A 19,098-nucleotide genomic window follows, 5' to 3' on the forward strand; every position below is an offset into this window, starting at 1 on the left:
GTACATGCAACCTTGTGTAATTTTCCCATTTAGTTACACATGGATCTCAAGATCCAAATGTTTTAATACCTTAAACAGACAGCATATAGCACTAGTATAAAATGCACATTCAATGTTCTTGAGCCTCAGTGGAAAAGAAGTAAAGTAAATACATTGCCTTTGGTGCACAGTCATGTAAAGCTCCACTGTCGAAACCTTACAAATTTCCACATGATATGTTTACTGGCATAAAAAGAGCAACCTCAAGAGGCCAGTGCACCTGCTACATTTTATGAAAGGATAAGGATCATTTGTTGAATGGGAAACATAAAAAAGAAAAGAAAAAAAATCACAACAAGCATGCGAGTTTGAAAGCAGGTCCATTTGTCTTTGAGTGAACTCATTGTAAACGTGTAAATATGATTGCTTTGCCACAAGCTGCAGAGCGTGTAAATGCCATAGAAGAGCCATAGAGAGGAGGCTTGGCTGAGAGCGTTTTAATCACACACGTTTATTACATGCCTCATTGTAAGGCACGATATTCCAGTCTCTATCGTCCATGTCAGATGGCAATTATGGAACATTCCAGTAAGAGCCCCACTGCCTAAAAAGCTCATTGAGGTTAGTGGTGCGGACAAACTTAAAAGACTATGCTCTGACTTGAGCAATTTGGGCCAAACATTACGGGAGCCCTCACTTAATGCGTTTCTCATTTCCTGCAAAATTTTTATCATTTCTTACAAAGAAAGGCTTACCCTTAGAGCCTTTTAAGAATCAAACAGTTTCTGTAATATGTACCTGCCTTATGTCCTGTCCATTTCAAGGCCCTATGATCTAATACAATCTGTACAAAAAGAGCATGAGGTCTTTTTTTTTTTTTTTGGACTGCTGACAAGATTAATGGACTCACTGCAGATGAAGGCTTTATCAATATTTGGTTGACTTTAAATCTTTATAATGTAGACCTCTTTTGAACTGATGTTGAGGCCTCTAGGGCTTTTTGGCTCATGTAGCAATTCAGTAAGTTGCGGGAAAAAAAAAGAAGAAAGTTCCCACCTCACCAACTCCAGTCTGCACCACACCAGTACCCTAAAGAGAGGCCTACAACCAAAAAAGGGGAAAATTATCAGGAACAGAGAAGCTGTGATCTCAGGATTAATGAGGATGAATGCACAGGAACTATGGAGATCTGCCTCCTTCTCCTGTTCAGACAATGGAGTTTGTCTGTTCTGATGATGGAAAATTACCCCTCCGAGACAATCCACTCATTAATTTTAAAGCCTTGTTTGGACTGATGTAGGCTTTGATGCAGTCTGAGACTGCTGCCAGGAGCCGCTGGCATGGATCATTAACGGTTGGTTCCCGTTCCCGGCCTCCATTTTTGCCACTGACTCACGTTTCCAGGTTAAGATTATCGCTTTTAGGTCCAAGTTCCCAAATTCTTTCTTCTTAGGCAAAGTGTGAGAGGGGCAGCCTGCCCTCCAGGGCTCCATTTTGCAATGATCAAAACATGTCTGTTGTTTGTATTGTAGCACACAGAGAGATGATAAGAAAATGAAAAAGCTTCTAAAGATAGTCCTGACTTGTCGTGCGGCAAATAGCAGAGGGAAACATTGTTTAGCTTCACTCTCAAACCATAGCAATCCCTCATTAATTACTATTCAAACTTTCACATTTGCATTGTCATGATGTCAAGTTTCAGTGGTGGAATTAGGATCCGAACAAGATGGAAAACAAAAATGAGCATGCGCAGGTGCAGGTACTGATGTACTCAAGGCTGTCCTACTGCTGGTCATGTTTCATATTTGGTTCAATTTAAAAGTTTACCTGCACAAATGCATGCACACAGACACACACACACACACACACACACACAAAAGCTTGCATACTGTTTATTCATTCATCCACACCATCCAAAATGAATACATTTGTATTTGACAATCTGAGAAAGAAAAAAAAAATCATCAAAAATACCCTAAAATATTAGGGAGTCAATTGATCTATGAGAAGGAATATATTCCTTTTCATCAGCTATGTACCAATTTGTCCCCGGATAACTTTAAAGCACATAACAGTCTGTGTTACACAGCACACCTACCACTCCTGTCAAGTGCAATTTCAAAAAGAATCATTTAAGCTCAGTGGTATACCAGGCCCCTTGGTACAAGGCTTTGCACTTATGTTTTTCCTTATTCATAAGAATGTGGCCATAAAAAAGATGTTAGTGCTATTGTTTCCCTTTTTTCAGTTGATAGCTGTTCTCAAAATTGAGTTTCAAATGTCAGAAAAGAAGTCACTGACAACATGATTGATTAACACATAGAAGAGTCCATGAACCATGAACTACTTTAAACAAGGAGTAATTTCATTAAAATTGAACATATGGATAGAAAAAAGAAATTCTATAAAGCTTTGTATCCTCATACCCTATATGCTACTAAACCCATATGCTACTAAAATTAATACACTGAAACATTTTTGGTGCACAGGAAAATAAACAAACAAACAAAACAAAAAAATAACTAAGCTGCACTAGAACTCACATTGTCAGCACAAAAAGCCTTGATAAGTAAGTGCCATTTGAAGTGGAACAAATATTTCTGCTTTAAGCACTTCTAAACCCTCACTCCAGGCCCCTCAGGGGAACTCCTCTGATATAGGCAATATGATTGACTTACATTGCGCTAACAGACAATGTAGAGACAGCCATTATGTTTAAGGTTCGTATTTGAAAAGCCTCATCATTCACAGTAATGAGATACAGATTGCGCAGATTGGAATCATGATGAATAATTTAAAGCTAGTTATGTGATTAAAGTAATGAACATTTTCTTTTATTGTTTCATGATTTATGCACAGCCGGTAAATATGCACATCAGATTTGTTAATTGCACGATTCACCTACCAGACACTGGTGTGTGCTGTGTTCAATGGAACACAGGCTAGAGCCAAGACTTCAGAGGACAGAGGACATAAAGAACTAATATGTTGTCAGAGGGAATACTCCTTGAATAAAATACGTTTTTCACGTTTTTTATTTTTGTTTAAATTTGGACCACATGCATAAATCATAAATCAGTGGTGCATATAAGTTGGTTTAACATAAAAAGAACACGCAATTGTGTTTCATTGACATACAGTGCATCACAATTCTTCTGCAATGCTTGGATATAGTGCATCAAGCCCAATTAATAATTAATGATCTGACCTACTGCACTGACATCTTCATAAACACAGTGAACATAAACCACTGCTGGGATGGGAAGGAGGACTGAGACTGGTAATTTTATATAGCCAGGCTCTGGCTCATGAATATTCATTAACAGGGGTGACACAAGCTTCACATTTCATCTTGTCAGGGTATAAAACAAAGCAAATCAAAACAACTCAAAACAAATCGAGTCAGTGGTGTCAACCTAGCTGTAAACAAATTAATGACCCCTGCACAGGTCATTGCACAACCAAGTCGAACAAGAACGTACAAATTGCATAAGGACTAAGCATGAATGAGCATGAAACTGATTTCTTTATATCCGTAATTTGAAAAAAAAAAAAGGAAAAAAAATCAAGCACTATGTCGTAAGGAAAGAAAGCGTTTGAATTTCAATACAACATTGCAGATGTAGCCACGGTGACCAACTGGAAGGTAATCTCTCACTCTTCCAGACAAGATGATTTCAAGGGGCACGGCTTATGTCATTTAATCTCTGATATCCTTGGCAGCAGGCGATAGCAGGTCTTGGTGTACCGTGGTGATCACTTGAGGAAAAGGTCGGCATATCATGGATCATCTTCGCTAAGCTCTCTGCCAGTTGTGCAACAGATTTTTTTTCCCCACTGGTTCCCTCAACCTCCACCAAACTAGATTTGGCGTTATCGTATACTCCACGAACACAGCCGTGGGGATTGAGTGGAGTGCCTATTTTTATTTGAAAAATGAGATAATTGCAGAAGAGGTCTCAATCTGTTTACATCTGCCTACTGCCTAAGCATGACGTCAGATTTCTCCATCATGAAGTAGCACCAAATGCACAACCACGCCAACCCCTGGCCTCCACCTCTGTGAATTACATTTGACACAGACTGTTTTCAAAAGGTAGACTTGACAAGATAGCAGGAAGTCTAAGCTGAGGTTTAAGCGAGTGTCTTCAAAATCTATTTATAGTTGCACCTAGGGCAATGGTTGTTTTTAGGTAGCGACCTAGATAGATATATTCATGAGTTTTAGAGACCTCATTAGAATCTCTCAAGCAGTATTGCTATTTATCCAACATCAGAATCAACAAAACATGTTGGCAGAGACTGCGGTGCTCTGATAAGATGTTGTTATTCATTTAGAAATCATGATCAGAATGCAACATAAAATTCATGGAGGGTATTCGGACAACGGAGCTAATGAACTGCCCAGGAGCAACATAAAACAAAACTCCAAAATCTTTGCAAGCCTATTTGTAATGGTGTAACAATGTAGTGCTCTAATTATGCCATTAAGACTGACACAGCTCATCAAGTACACTGACATTTTAGACTGCTGTCCCTCTTAGATGAGACGTATGAATGCTCTCCTGTACAGCAGCGCTCGGATGGAGAAAAAGAAAGACAGAGAATTGCAGAGAGAGGAGAGCATGGATCAGGTGCTGTCAGAGAGATTTCATTAGCCATGTGAACCTTCAGCTTGCGCAGGGTGATGCAGTCTTTTGTCTGAGCTTGGCTGCATTGCAATAAAATAAAAAAAAAGGGTCTAGCTCACATGTCAAATAAGAACATGGAATACCTCTAGAAGGTCTGATCTGCTGTGCATCACATGTTAAGATTCAAATGCTGACTCTTTTCCAGAATCCATTATTGATGGATTTAGTACCTCGTTTTTTTTTATTATTAAAGTTTATACTTCAGCAGCTTCCTGAGTCTTATCTCTTGGCAATCTGACCTCAGACTGACACAGATGAGTCAATCTAGCTGTGATCAGTAAGCTGCCATGGTTGCCGAACCTGAAGAAAACTCATATGGACGGACAGGCCGTTTTAAAGGTGTCCAGAGTACCTTGACTCTCCTTATTCCACATACATTGATTTCCTTTGAGGCCAAGTTGAAATAATTAACTGCTCTCCTCTGGAGATCAACATATTCACATTAACAGGTCCACTGAGATATTTCAGTTTAAAATTCAAGCTGTCATTCACATTGAATGGCAGAGTAATATTTACATTCACAATCATACTGGTCTGATAATTGGTCTGATGACAAGGGTCAAGAAAATGCCATAGTGATTTTTTTTTTACACAGGAGAGAAAAGCCATAGGCCTATAGATTAAAATTTATACCCTTTTGGCCATGGCTGTGTATTAATCACTGTTGAAAATGACATCAATCGTTATAGACTTGCAGTAACCTCTTTAAAAAAGTGCCAAGCCTGCAGAGTGGGAGTAGATGCAGAACTGAGACAATGGGGGAAAAAGGCTAAAAAACCCCAAATGACTCATATCTGAGTATGATAAGTAAAATCCAGCTCCAGTGATATAAACCTTCTTAAGATAATAATTTACGATTAAAAAAGGAACTGAAGTTCACAAAACAAGATGTAGCATATTTACACCCCATAAAAATTAAAAAGAAGTCTGTTAAAAAGAAGTGATCTCAGGCAAACGCTGAGCTTGAAGTAATTAGTGACAGGTGAGTTTGATTAACGAACACTGGAGAGAACATGAAGAAAACATTATGTTAAAAACAAACAAAGAAACAAAAAGACAACAACAACAAAAAAGGGGATTAAAAAGTGGTCTCTTTTTTCTAATTACAGGAAAATAAAAACACTCCACATGGTGACTGCTCCTGGCATTTCGGCTAAGAGTCTTGATTTAAATGAACAAAAATTTCATCCATGATGTGTACATAAAAAGTATGTTTGGGACATATGAGGTGACCCTCAAACATACTGTGTTATATGAATACTGTTCCAAACTATTACTGACTTTACGGTAGTACAGTTACTACTTCTGACAGTTATACAATGGCAGACTTTCAGTAGGTTTGAGGCATAACTATTGCTCATAGCTTCCTAGAAGAAAGGCTGAGGCACATAATGGTTTTAAAAAGCATTTGTTCATCGTTCCCATGTTCAGCGGTCATGGAAAGCTCCCAAATCTGGCTTCCCGCAGAGGCATACAATAGCCTGGCTCTTCTATGGAAATAAAGCCTTGAAATTTATAATGGCAAATACTGTTGGAGCTATACATTAGCTATACAAAGCCAAAGCGGTCATCAAAACACAAATACCTTCTAAGGTTTATGAGAGCTTTTAAAACAGCCAAATATAGGCAACAGTCAGCAGCATGAGTAGTTTGGCTCAGATGGGTTCATTACGAATACACTGAGACTGATACACACTTCAAATAATGAAAACAAAACATCAAAGATGAATACAAATGTTATGCTATATTGTGGTTACTGGACCAGTTTAAAGAACCTATTGATTTGGCGAACAGGTGCTAATCATTTATGCAAATGAAGTAATTTTAAAAAAAGAGAAAAAAGGCGTATAAGAATGAAGGATGAATTGAGTAGAATACATGAATATTTCACTTTAAATCTTGTACCACAAAATATTTCACTTTAAATCTTGTACCACAAAATATTTCCATCTATCAAAAGACCCACTCTTGAACTAAGAGGACGTAAGAGAGAGAGAAGGAAAGTGGTGAGAACAGCTGATTATTAAAGGATAACACAGATTAGCAGCAGTCATCAAAAACAAACTTACATAATAAAAGTGACCATTATGATAAACTTTTGCACATGGACATTTCAGTATTATTAATTTGTTTCATAGTACAGTTGGCCGTCGACTTATGTGGGTTTCAATAGTGCGGATTCAAATGTACGCGGATCAAAAATATTTAAAAGAAAATTTCAAGAAAGTTCCAAAAATACAAAATTTGAAGTCGGTGCATGTCAAGCGAGCGTGAAATCCACGCGAATAAAGTGATGTGTGTCCATACCCTGACTGTTCAAACATCCTCAGCGTCTCTCTCTCTCTGTCAGTCTTGCTGTATCACTGGTTGGTCGTGAATCGCTTATTGTGCATTCATTATTTGTGCTGTGTTCTTGTGTTCACTGTTTGTGTGTGAGAAAATGGCTCCTAAAAAGCAAAGTGTAAAAGGTGGTAAAAGTGCTAAAAGTACATACTTTGTGAGGCTTACGATGGCTGCTTCTGTCACAAACATATACAGACTTTTTTTTTTCTTGTCATTACTAAACAATACATTACAACAACTATTTACATACCATTTACATTGTATAAGGGTATTCTAAGTAATCTAGACATGATTTAAAGTATATGGGAGGATAGGCATAGGTTATATGCAAAGTACCAAGCCATTTTATGTATGGGTCTTGAACACATGTGGATTTTGGATAGCACAGGGGGTGTGGGAGCCAAATGCCTGCGTAAGTCGAGGGCCGACTGTACATGCTTAATGTGGTTTCCTCCCTACCTTTTGGTTGTTCTGAATTTTGTAGGTCCTCCACTGGTGCCACAGTGCCAGGGAGCCATGATGTGGTTGGGAGGAGGCCCCAAGGAGCTACTGACACAGAAGACTCAGACAGGACATCTCTCTCAACAGGCAGACAGCTGACATTGTTAATACCATCCACACAGATATGGGCATCTGGGCATGGCTGAAGCAAGCAGTCATCATAATTATTCTCGCAGTTCCTTCCCTGAAAATAGAAATTACCACTTATAATACACTATTCAAAATGTACTGCCCTAATAGTATTATTACTATTATTATTGTTATTAATACTACTACTTTTTTTTCTAATTCAGTCGATGTCAAAGATATATCAGATAGCCTTACACAGCTGTTTTTGAAACTGCAGGCCTGTCGTAACATGAGAGATAAATGAGGGGATTTAATATCATGTTATTGTTTTGATATTTAAATGAAATTGCTGTCTGAGCAACCTCCAGTGCCGCTCAGATGCCTGCTGCTTTGGTCATGAGCACTAAATAAATAAATAAATAAAATACTCAAGGGTATTCCATGACTTCTGATGATTACAATAATAATTGTTACACAAGGCGTACACAGCAGAAAGGCCGGCTCAGTGAATCCCAACATTAAAAACAATGTTTGATGCAATATGCTGCAATGAATATATAAGACACAACTTGCGACAGAACGACTATGGGAGGCCATTAGGATTCAGGCACAGTGTTAGCCCCAAATCCAACTAAATAAGGGTGTAAATTAGCTTTACGTGTAGCAGCCGGAGCAATTATTGCTAAAGCCTCAAGCTGCAAAGACATCTATGTGTAGAGGATACTGAAGATGTCCTCACTCTCTGATTGGAGGATGTCAAGGACAAAATAAAAGTCTGTCGCCATATAGAATGGAAAGGTAAAACTAATACTTGTCATAAGACAGGTGAAAGAGTGTGGTTGTTTTCAAAACAGATACAGACAGGAAGAAGACGACTCATAAGGGGAGGGGGATGTGGAGGAGGAAGAGGAAGAGGAAGAGGAAGAGGAAGGGAGCCTCACCACAAATCCGGGACGGCAAAAACAGGTATAACCGTGGCCTGGATCATTCTGGATGCACATGCCTTGGTTGCACGGCTGCGGCAGGCACTCATTAATGTCATCTTCACAGTGAAGGCCTGTCCAGCCTGACATGAACAAAAGCCAAGAGACTAGCACGGTAAGCCTGACACAGTCAGCCCCCCTACACCCACACCCCCCTCCGCCCTCCCCGACTCGAGCGAATATCAATTGCATTCCACCACACTGATTTCCCTGACCCTTTTATCGACACTCACAGACACAGATACGCACTAGAAAAGACCTGGAAAACAGAGGTAAAAAAGGCTGAAAACATTTTAATACTCTAGCTTGCTGTTGTTTTGTTCTGTAATTACCTTTTTAGAAATCTACAGAGGTAAATTACTATCATGGGGAATGTGTGATTTTTGGATAGCTATCCAGAGTTGTCTGACACCCATACTTCAGCTGTACTTTTCTGACACTTAAAACATAACAGGGTCATTCAATGGTCACATGTAGAAATGGCATCGGTAGCATTGTGTGCCTTAGATCAGCATGAAATCTTCTGCTTTTTTTTCTTTCTTTCTTTCTGAACAATATCCTTTTGTTATCACAAAAGATTTTTGCAACTTTGGACAACAGGAGTCCAGCTGCTCATATCTCATTTTTTTTTTTTTTTTTTATAGATATTACACGACCCTGCTCAGACATTCTGATGGCATTTCCATTTCAATGAATGTGCAGACGGCTGTTGAAATAAGCAAATGATGAGAAAAAAAACAAAAACAAAAAAAAACAAATGATGAAAAAAAAAACCAAAACACATCAACATAAACCAAAATTAAAGATACAAAGCCATCAGTCCTGAAATCAATCTTTAATCAATCAATTTAGTGTTAATTGTGAGCAAGTGTTTAACACAATTATCAAACATATGATATCAAAGTACAATGCTAACTCCCAATTCAGTCCCAACATCATCACAAAAATAGGCCAGGAATGGTATTTGCAATACAGAAGATTTTTGCAAGTTGAATCAAACAGATAAACCATGTTATGCAGCTAAACATAGGGTAACTGTTATTGGAAATCAGCAGTGAGCTGCTGAAAAATACAACGGAACAGGCAAGCTGAAAGCTAAGAGACCATCCAAAATAGGGCTTTAGCAGCTAATGCTATGTGCTAGCTTGGTGAGTCTCACCTGGTCGACAGTGGCATTGGTAGCCATTGGTAAGGTCCTGGCAAATAGCTCCATGGAGACAGGGCTCTGAACAGCATTCATTAACATCCACCTCACAGAAGTCCCCAATAAAACCTGCAGGGCAGCTAAAAAAGAAAAAAGATTTTTACTTTTAAACACCTTAAAAAGAATGTCAGAATACCAGATGAAAAACATTGTTCATGTGTTAACCTAGAGGCTGTCAAAAAAAGAACATACTGAAAAGGAAAAACTGGAATAATTAGCAGCATATGGTCATCTAAGCCTGAAAAAACACTCTTCCACAGATGGTCTCTAAGCTTAGAGACAAGTCATTAGAGAGATGCTCACCAGAAAGAAACTATGTTGAAATATCTCACAATATTATACAAGATGAAGTTCACCCTTTCTGACATATGGGCTCATTATAACATTTACCCGGGCTTTTGTCCGTATCTCTGATGGCTTTTCAATCAGTCGCTGGAATTTTCAACATTTTGTACCTTTCATTGAAATGCTTGTTTTTTAGAATGACCCACAATTCACTCAAAATGACAAATATTTACTATGCCAACAGCATTGAATATTTTGACATTGAACTCCCTCTACATATGTCAAAGGGGTTGAAAAAAGCCTTATTTCTAGCCAGCAACGAGCTCTTCAATGCGCAGTGCAGTCTTTCTGATACTATTCTTATCCATTCTTATAGCGGGCTGAATGAAGAGGCATATTTCATTACAACTGGGATCTAATTGCATCCGTGGCAAATAAATGAGATAAACCTTGGTTGGTTCAGGAGTACCAAGGCCTGAAGTTGACTAGAATTTATGGCATTTTGTTTTGGAGTGTGGTCAGTAGAAATAGGCTGCAGTTAAACACATGTTTCATCACATCATCAAATATTGCTGCACTTCATGGTCATGTGCTGAGGTTCTCCATCTCCAACGAGTATAAGGGCTCCATTTCTAAATGTGACATTAGAGAGTGGCATTAAGACTCTAAGCAATACATTTTGACTGATTATATGTAGACTTTTGGGATCTCTTTATGACTTACTCAGGCTTTGAAGGGGAAGGCTGTTAAACTGGTCTCAAAACGATATCCCATTGAATACGATGATCACTAAGAACAACTGAGGTGATCCACTCTGTCTCTGCTGCTTTCTTAACAATATATAGATTGAGTCAGAGATGTTTATGAGCATTGGTGCAGGGCAAATTCATGAGTTTGATTGCCAGAAGTTGCATACTTAACCGCAGCATTGTTTCACATTCAATAAGACCTTCAGCGTTACAATTATTGGTGAGAGGGCACTGTTTTCAACTGTTTTCATAATTGTGTTTTCAGTGGTGAGTGCTCTTTTATTTTAACAAAAAAAAATGTGTTTACATAATCCACACTCACCAATACTCAGAGTAAATTTAACATAGGTGAATTTGCTCTGTGAGCTGTGTTGGATACTGATTTGCCTTATGTAACATTTGACACAACAGAAAATGCTACACCGAATACAAAATAATCCAGACATGGAGAGATGCATTCACTGAATGACTTGATGCTTTGCAGTGTCTGAACCTGTGGTTAAACTAATCTCCTTGTTGTTACCGTTAAAGTCCAATAAGCCAAACAACAGAACATTTTGCCTGAGTGTAAAAAAAAAAAAAAAAAAAAAAGCAATTATAAAGAAATTTACAGCAAATTGCTGGGAAATTTTCCATGGTAACTACCGGCTCTTCTCAATAATTCTGAGGGAGATAAACATTTATGGAGAATTCATGGAGAATTGGTTGTCATACCATCATTTACTATATCAAAACATACCATGAAAAGAAAAACTTCATCTCATAGTTAATTATTTTCAATAGTTTCCCACTGAGATAACTGAAATGCAGCTTGAACCAAACCTATAATTTTCCCCCTGAGACAGATATGCAGCTATCAAATGCAATCTGTTCTTAGAAAGATATATAGAATCTAATGCAAAGTTAATTAGACCCATTTTTTCGAGTTTTCTGATTGTGTTTATCTTTCACAACAAGATGTGAGTCAGAATTTGATCTCTGTAAATATCTGCATATCAGTGTACAGTATGATCAGACTGAGGAGGTCACCTGCATGTGAAATTGGCTCCTGGTCCATCCACACAGGTCCCACCATTGAAACACAGTGAGAAATTTTTAGAGGTGTGAAGACATATATCCATGTCGATTTCGCAGTGTTTTCCACTGAATCCTTCAGCACAGATGCATGCGAATTTGTCAACGAGATCCACACAGGATCCTCCATTCAAACATGGGTGAGACACACATTCCTACAAAGTAGAGCATTCTCATTATGCAAAACATGTTTTTTGGGCAGAGTGTCGATCACATGAAAAGGTAAGAGATTAGATGTGATCAAATGTTCTGCATGAGGTAAAACAATGGAATAATTGAAGTAATTAGCAAAAATGCATGGGGCTAGAGTGAATGTGCATCCTATAGAACAAGTAATTAGCAAGGAAAACATCAGCTAATCATTCATTCCAGAGAAACCTCCTCTAACCTTTCTAAGCAGTCAAGTGTTTCATCTCTGGGGCCTATTTGAGGCTGTGCTGGGTTTTAAATCAATTAGGGATTAAAATAAGCAGTTTCTTTTTAATCAGACACTTGTTTTATGTTTCCATGATGCTACATTTTAGCTTACCCATTTAAAAGAAAAATCAATGTGGTTTACAGACACAGAGGAACCTAAAGGACGTAGAGGACCTCCATTTTCAAATATTTACTTTTGTTTTAGATGAAAACTACTTTAAATAGAATACTCAGATAGAATTAAAAAATTCAGTAACTAATACTAGTACTATAACTGGTAGTATTCAATTGCTAGTGCTAATTATATCATTTATATTCAGATTGAACATGTACAATAAGCATGATATACATTCACATTGGGGCCGTTTTAGATCATGCACTTTCAGATGTGGTGTACCCGAATTTTTAATTCTTGGTTTGTTCAGATGTTACAACACACACACACACACACACACAGACACACACACACACACACACACACACACACATATATATATATATATATATAATGTCAAATTGTGTTTTCTTGTGAAACAAATATTTGCCAAATAAGATTAACAACCCAATATCATATTCAATTCATACAATGTGTGTATTGTATATGACTGTGAAATGAGTACAGTAAAGGTTAGAACAGGAAAATCATCTTACATCAATATTAATCTCACATCTGTGGCCTGTCCATCCCATCTCACAGTGGCACTTATACACATTAATCCCATCCACACAGCTGAAATAAAATCCAACATCAAAAACACATTCATTAGAAAAGTCAAACACACCCTTGTGCATCTTGCTCATCATGAAACAGTCTGTTACTTACTACATAATTTATTCATATCAAATTTGGGCAAACAGCACATGAATTTAAAAAAAAAAAAATTCTGATATTTAAGAAAAACTTTCTTACCTCCCATGAAGGCAAGGGCTTGATAAGCACTCGTTAATGTTGATTTCACAGTTTGAGCCCATGAAACCACTGGTGCACATGCACTGGTAACCATTTGGTGCATCAATGCACCGTCCGCTGTTTTGGCACGGATTAGAGATGCATTCATTGATGTTTAATTCACACCATGTTCCTTCAGAAACATAAATAAATTACCATTAAATCATTTAGACAATACTAAGAGCACAGAATATTCCAGACATATTTTTGGATCATTGTTTTTTGGAAAAAAAATTCAGTGTATGGAAGTATGTGCCACCTAAAAGGGTCTTCCTAAAAGGGTCTTCAGTAAAAGTCCACCTAAAAGGGTCTTCAATAAAAGTTTGTAGTCCACCTAAAAGTACTTTTACTATGGGCTGAGTTTCAATGGCCTGAATGTTGTTGCTTAGCGACTGGTGGAACCTCGGGGAAGCATTTCAACCATGGCAATGTGAAGTTTGAGATTTCTATGGTATAACAGCAGAATGATTTGATTTCTCTCTGTAGGAAAAGAGGTGACAACATCTACCACTGCTGGTATGTTCTTGATAGCACAAAAGACAAGGAAACGACAAAGTATTTTATCTATGCATAATCTATGCTGCCCTCATAAAGAGAAAATAGCTGGTTTTCATTGTTGGAAAAGCAACACTAACACTTCTATCAAACCAATCAGTCATAAATTGACCTTTAAAACAAGTTATTCTTATAATACCACTAGCATAATCACTTCTGTTATTCAAGTGAGACTTGCCTTGCAAGCTTGACACTCCCACAGCCCAGTTCAGCCAGTTGCTAAAACCACTGCACTAAAACGTCATCCAATCAAATTGGCCCCATGCTTCAATATTATTGGTTTTGTTTTTTGGGGACCTATTAATGAAACCAGCCTTATGCAGGAGCAGGATGGACTACTATTATAAATGGTTATCATACTACTGAACAAAGAACTGCATACTTCACCTCTGTGCCTATGCAAATAAATTCATGTTCAATTCAGAATCATCACCGCTCTTACAAAAAATATGTCAACAGCGAAACTAACAGCAAAACAATGACAAACGTAAGTTATGATTTTTTATATGTAGGGGAGAGATCACAACTTCAGGCAAATAGGGCTATCACCGTAAACGCCTCCTCATATTCTGTACTGCCATTAAATGTGAGCTGTTTTGCAATTACTGTGGGCTAAATATCATGTTATTAAAGAAAAAATTTCTGTATTTATGATGTTTTTCAGCAATTTGCTAAAATAAACACATTTTGGTTTCCAAATTGCTTCATGTTCTTATGTCTTTCTAGGGCATATTTGTTTTCTGCTGAGGGAAAAACAGATAAAGGTAGCAATGAGGCAGATCATTAAGGTTTCATAATGTAAGTGTTTTTCTCTATTGCTAATTCACAAGTAATGTTGAGTCCCTCCATATTGACCTGATAGTTAAGTCGTAATTAATTTATGGCTGTGCAGGCAACAGTCTATAAAATAATGAAAGTGTTTGTTTACTGACCGGATATGAATAACAACAATAAATTTACATAAACAAACATACAAAGTGGTTTTAATATCTTAGAGAGGGAAAAGCTGTGTCTCTTGAGCCGCTCTCTAAGGTAAACAATCTATCAGTTAAAAGTGAAGGGAAGTTGACAGCGTCTTCAGTACAGAGGGAAAACGACTGGAATGTACATGAGAAAAAATTATACAGGTTCTTTGATGAGATTACATTAAACATGTTATACGTGACAAATATTACAATTTGGCATTTGTCTTTGTAAAATATGAAGAGCAAAGCAGGAGGCAGATTATAAACCTGTTATCTTTAATCCTTATGTTAGCCTACTTAAAGGAGCTAACTGAGTTCATCTGAGAATGGCAATAAAATCAAACAATCTTTGACTTCCGTCTTCAATTACCCCTCACTGCGGGAACTTAAATCCACAATTATCAGGTGTGGGATGGATTGGGAAATCTTTTTACCTGAATGAAAAAAAAGAAATGTAAAAGGTCTAAAAGTTTTCTTAATGGATGCAATTTGTCATGGACTTAGTGGGACAAATGTACTGTTGAACACTGGACTATAATTAAGAACGAGTAGGCAACAAATAAACTGATACTGAACCACCAAATACTTTTGGCAAGCCTGTCAGCTCTGGGGTAGAACTGCAAGGATCATATATATATATATATATATATATATATATATATATATATATATATATGTGTGTGTGTGTGTGTATAGGGATGTCCCGATCAAGTTTTTTTGCCCCCGATTCCAATCCGATACTTATATTTTCCTACGTAATGCAGTTGCACAGTGCACATTTCAAGTACATTAAAGGTATTAAAACCAATTCAGTGTATATGCTTGACAACTGAATAGCAAATGCATTAAGAAAACAATTTCGCGCAGCCAAGCTGTTTATTACTTTTTTCAATTACTTTTTTTTATTTTACAAAATAACAAAGAAAACCTTCTTGTAAAGCTCCGGTAGAGCATGCGTCTGATGTAGTGTCGATTGGGTAAGGCGTATTGTGGGAGTTATACCAAAAAATATACTCAAGTGTTCGATTTTATTTAATCTTACAATAATTCAAGTGGTTAAGTTGTCCAACTGTCAGTTACACTGATAGTATTTCTGAAAGCCTCTTTTTTGTATGCTATTGTTATCAATCCTCAATGTTAGTTAAGTGACTGTATTGCTCTAAGTGGTCGTTAGTTTAGGGTAACTCACATACATCACATACAGCTAAAGTGTGTTTCAATTTTGAAATGGTACCTTGGTTGTTATTGGTAGAGTTGAGGTTTAATGTCGTCGGAGCTGACCTAAAAAAATTTAAAAGTTAAAAAAAAAACCCGTTCGCCTCAATATGCCGATTTTAAACGCACCCCTGTATTCGCTACCACATGGGCTGGTCATCCAAAGTGATTAATTCAATTACCCTCTCGATAATCTTTCTGGCCTTGTTGCGGTCTCGAGGAAATTTCTCTCTCCTTTTAAAAGTATAGCCTACAATGTGTGTTGCTTCGGAGCAGCTTTTGCCTGTGTTATCTGAGTGAACTGTATTCCGCTGAGTGTTTATTTTTTAGGTGCTGTATCAAAGTGGTAGTAGCCTACTGAGCGCAGGGTTACTACTGCCTCGCGAAATGGTCGCATTGCAAACATTACAAGTGGCTGTTGGACTGCTTTCGTTTCCTAATTTAAAACATATCCACACTGCAGACATTTAGCCGCGTTCTGCCACAAATTATGCTCTCCATTTATGACACCTGTGTGACAGCTGACGTAAAACAAAGGATCGGTCTTAAGGTCGTGGTCAGTAAAGCAGATACTGATCAGTTAAAAAATGCCTTGATCAGCCCGATACCGATCTTTGAGATCGGATCGAGACATTCCTAACGCACTCGCACACACACACACACACACACACACACACACACATATATATCCTCTATGTATGTATATGTATATATTATGAACAGATAGTATTGTATATGCGACCTACATTTTCAGGTATGACCGAAATGTCAGGATTTCTGGAAAACATTCTAACAATAGAAACGAAATAACCCTATGAATTATTACATTTCTGGCTCTAGACGTTATGCATTCCATCATAGCTGCTGACAAAATAAACAACCAACAAAAAATCTATGCATTTTCAATTAAAAAAAAAATCATTAACTAGTCCATCCTGCACATTCAACAGTGGGCAATGTCATATTGAGTTTTATTTCACAACCTTGTCCGATCTGTCTTTTTGCAAAGCTGTTACATGTCTTATTAGGACAAATATTTCATATGAGCTCAGGCCTGTTGAACCAATCCAAACTACATCCTGTGCCCTGACTCTCTGGGGACAAGCCTGTTTTCTCAGATGGGTTGAGAGCAAGGGGAAAAAGTAATGACTGGTACTATGCTGAGCAGGGGCCTAATAAAAAAAGCTACTTCTGTGGGAATTGGGGCGTGCATGTCAGGTTTTTTTTTTTCCTTTTTTGCTCTCCAGAGTCACTATACCTCAGAGATTTCTCTCCTTCTTCGAATGGAAAAGGATAAATTGATGATACAGTGTGGAAGACAAATGAAATTAATCTTCACACCATCTGACAGGAATCAAGATTAGATGGTCTTAACTATAAAAAGCTCAATATCGGTCTCTTGGTTAAAAAAAAGAAAAAAAAAAGTAGACTAAATGAGAGGAAAAAAGGTTCAGCAGCAAAAGAATGAAATAAAAGAATGTAATTAAATGCACACAGTTGAGAGAAGGTATTGAAGTGAAGTGGACTGAAGTGGAAAGGTGTGTGTGCCTGTGTGTGTGTGTGAGTGTGTCTGTGTGTGTATTCAAGTATACCTATAAGTGGGGACTTAAAGCCTTCTAATTTAAATGTGCTGTGTCATTTCAGCCTGGTATCTTTGACAGCCAGGTAAAGAGATTCTCTGACATGAAAAGCCCTGGGTCCTATCATTGATTCTTTGTCACTGAGGGGCAAATGCACATACCTGAGAAGCCAGGGAGACAGATACACATAAAGCCCCCAGGCTTGTTGACACACACACCATCATGGACGCAAGGTGAGTCTTCACACTCATTCACATCTAGGTTACACAGGGCCCCAAAATATCCTGGCGGGCAGTTGCATCGGAAGCTGGTTTAAAAAAAAATTTTTTTTTTGTTTTATAGAGCTCATACAATCTCAAATGCAGAGAAAAGTCCTTTAATACAATTCAAACATATGTACATAATAAAACTGGTGGTTCTCATGGATTAATTGACTAATTAATTAATTAATTTATTGATTTAAGGGGGAGGGGGCATTTTAAATATAACTGACAATGTAAATGCAGTCTTCCCTGAGCTACAGCTCCCAGCCAATGCTAATGATCCCAAACTCAAAATCTTTCATCTCCTTCCAGATACCAAAGCTTGAAAAAAAGGTCACATATAACCACTATCTTTTATCTTCACTTGTTCCATACAGCCAACCCTTTAAGCATCGTAATGCTGAACATGCATACTTGTGAAGGATCATAAAAACATAAAGCAAGCGTACAGAGTTTCTGTAATAGGCCTGGTACAACATGATGAGAATTAATGAGAGAATGTGCAGTGAGAAAGAGCAGGGCAGTAAGAGGAGCAGCGGCTGCAGTGGAGTTCATTGCCATGCTACGCACAAGCCCCTTGCCTGGCTTCATCAGATGGACGACAGGAGTAGGGGGTGGAGTACCTGAGCTACACCTGATGTGAACTCCCCCCAGTCGACTACCGTCCGAGTGCTGGGAGCAGACGGTCACACGGGAGCGGATTCGTGACAGGAGACAAACTGAAGACAAACCATTTAGGACTTAAATTGGCCCAGGGACTTCTCTGCCCATCTGTCCGACTAAGCCAAGAAGCCCCGGGGCTCCCATTAAGCACCGGGAAGAGAGGCTCCAGTGGAGTAAGCCCAATCTAAAGGCATGATGTGCTCCTGCTGAATTCGCTCTCTGTCTTTAGTAAGGCAGCTTATATATGTCAAGGATGAAGAAACGCCCGTTATATAAGCTGTAGCACTTTGGAGAATAACATCGCAATCTCCCGGGGCGCCTTTCAAACTTGCTTTTCCCTCCTCCCAGGTGAAAACAAATATTTCTAAAATGGTGTTTGGGCTACCATGTCATATTCAATTTGCGCTGCTTTAAATTCAGGTTAAAAAAAAAAGAAAAAGAATAACTGCAGTAGCCATGGAGTGTTGACCAAGCACTTACCTGTTCACAAGATCTTGGCAGATACCTCTGTTTTGGCAAGGACTAGAGGCACACTCATTGATGTCTTCTTCACAGTTCTGGCCAGAGAAACCTGGCTTACAGAAACACCTTTAAGCCAAAAGGATTGGTTAAT

The 19,098-nt window shown here is 38.1% G+C and overlaps 1 protein-coding gene across 1 annotated transcript in view; it reads right to left on the reverse strand.

Moving 5' to 3' along the window:
- The window catches only part of eys (eyes shut homolog), a 151,984-nt gene that overhangs the window by 63,735 nt on the left and 69,151 nt on the right, over positions 1-19,098 (reverse strand). Inside the window, exons 26-33 of the mRNA XM_030772255.1 lie at positions 18,966-19,073; positions 17,721-17,866; positions 13,206-13,377; positions 12,947-13,025; positions 11,834-12,033; positions 9,726-9,850; positions 8,525-8,649; positions 7,473-7,698 (exon numbers count right to left, since the gene is read on the reverse strand). Coding sequence (XP_030628115.1) covers positions 7,473-7,698; positions 8,525-8,649; positions 9,726-9,850; positions 11,834-12,033; positions 12,947-13,025; positions 13,206-13,377; positions 17,721-17,866; positions 18,966-19,073 — 1,181 coding nt within the window. The remainder of the gene's footprint in view (positions 1-7,472; positions 7,699-8,524; positions 8,650-9,725; positions 9,851-11,833; positions 12,034-12,946; positions 13,026-13,205; positions 13,378-17,720; positions 17,867-18,965; positions 19,074-19,098) is intronic.

This window comes from Chanos chanos, chromosome 4 (assembly GCF_902362185.1).
Source record: "Chanos chanos chromosome 4, fChaCha1.1, whole genome shotgun sequence".
In the NCBI taxonomy this organism is placed as follows: Eukaryota; Metazoa; Chordata; class Actinopteri; order Gonorynchiformes; family Chanidae; genus Chanos; species Chanos chanos.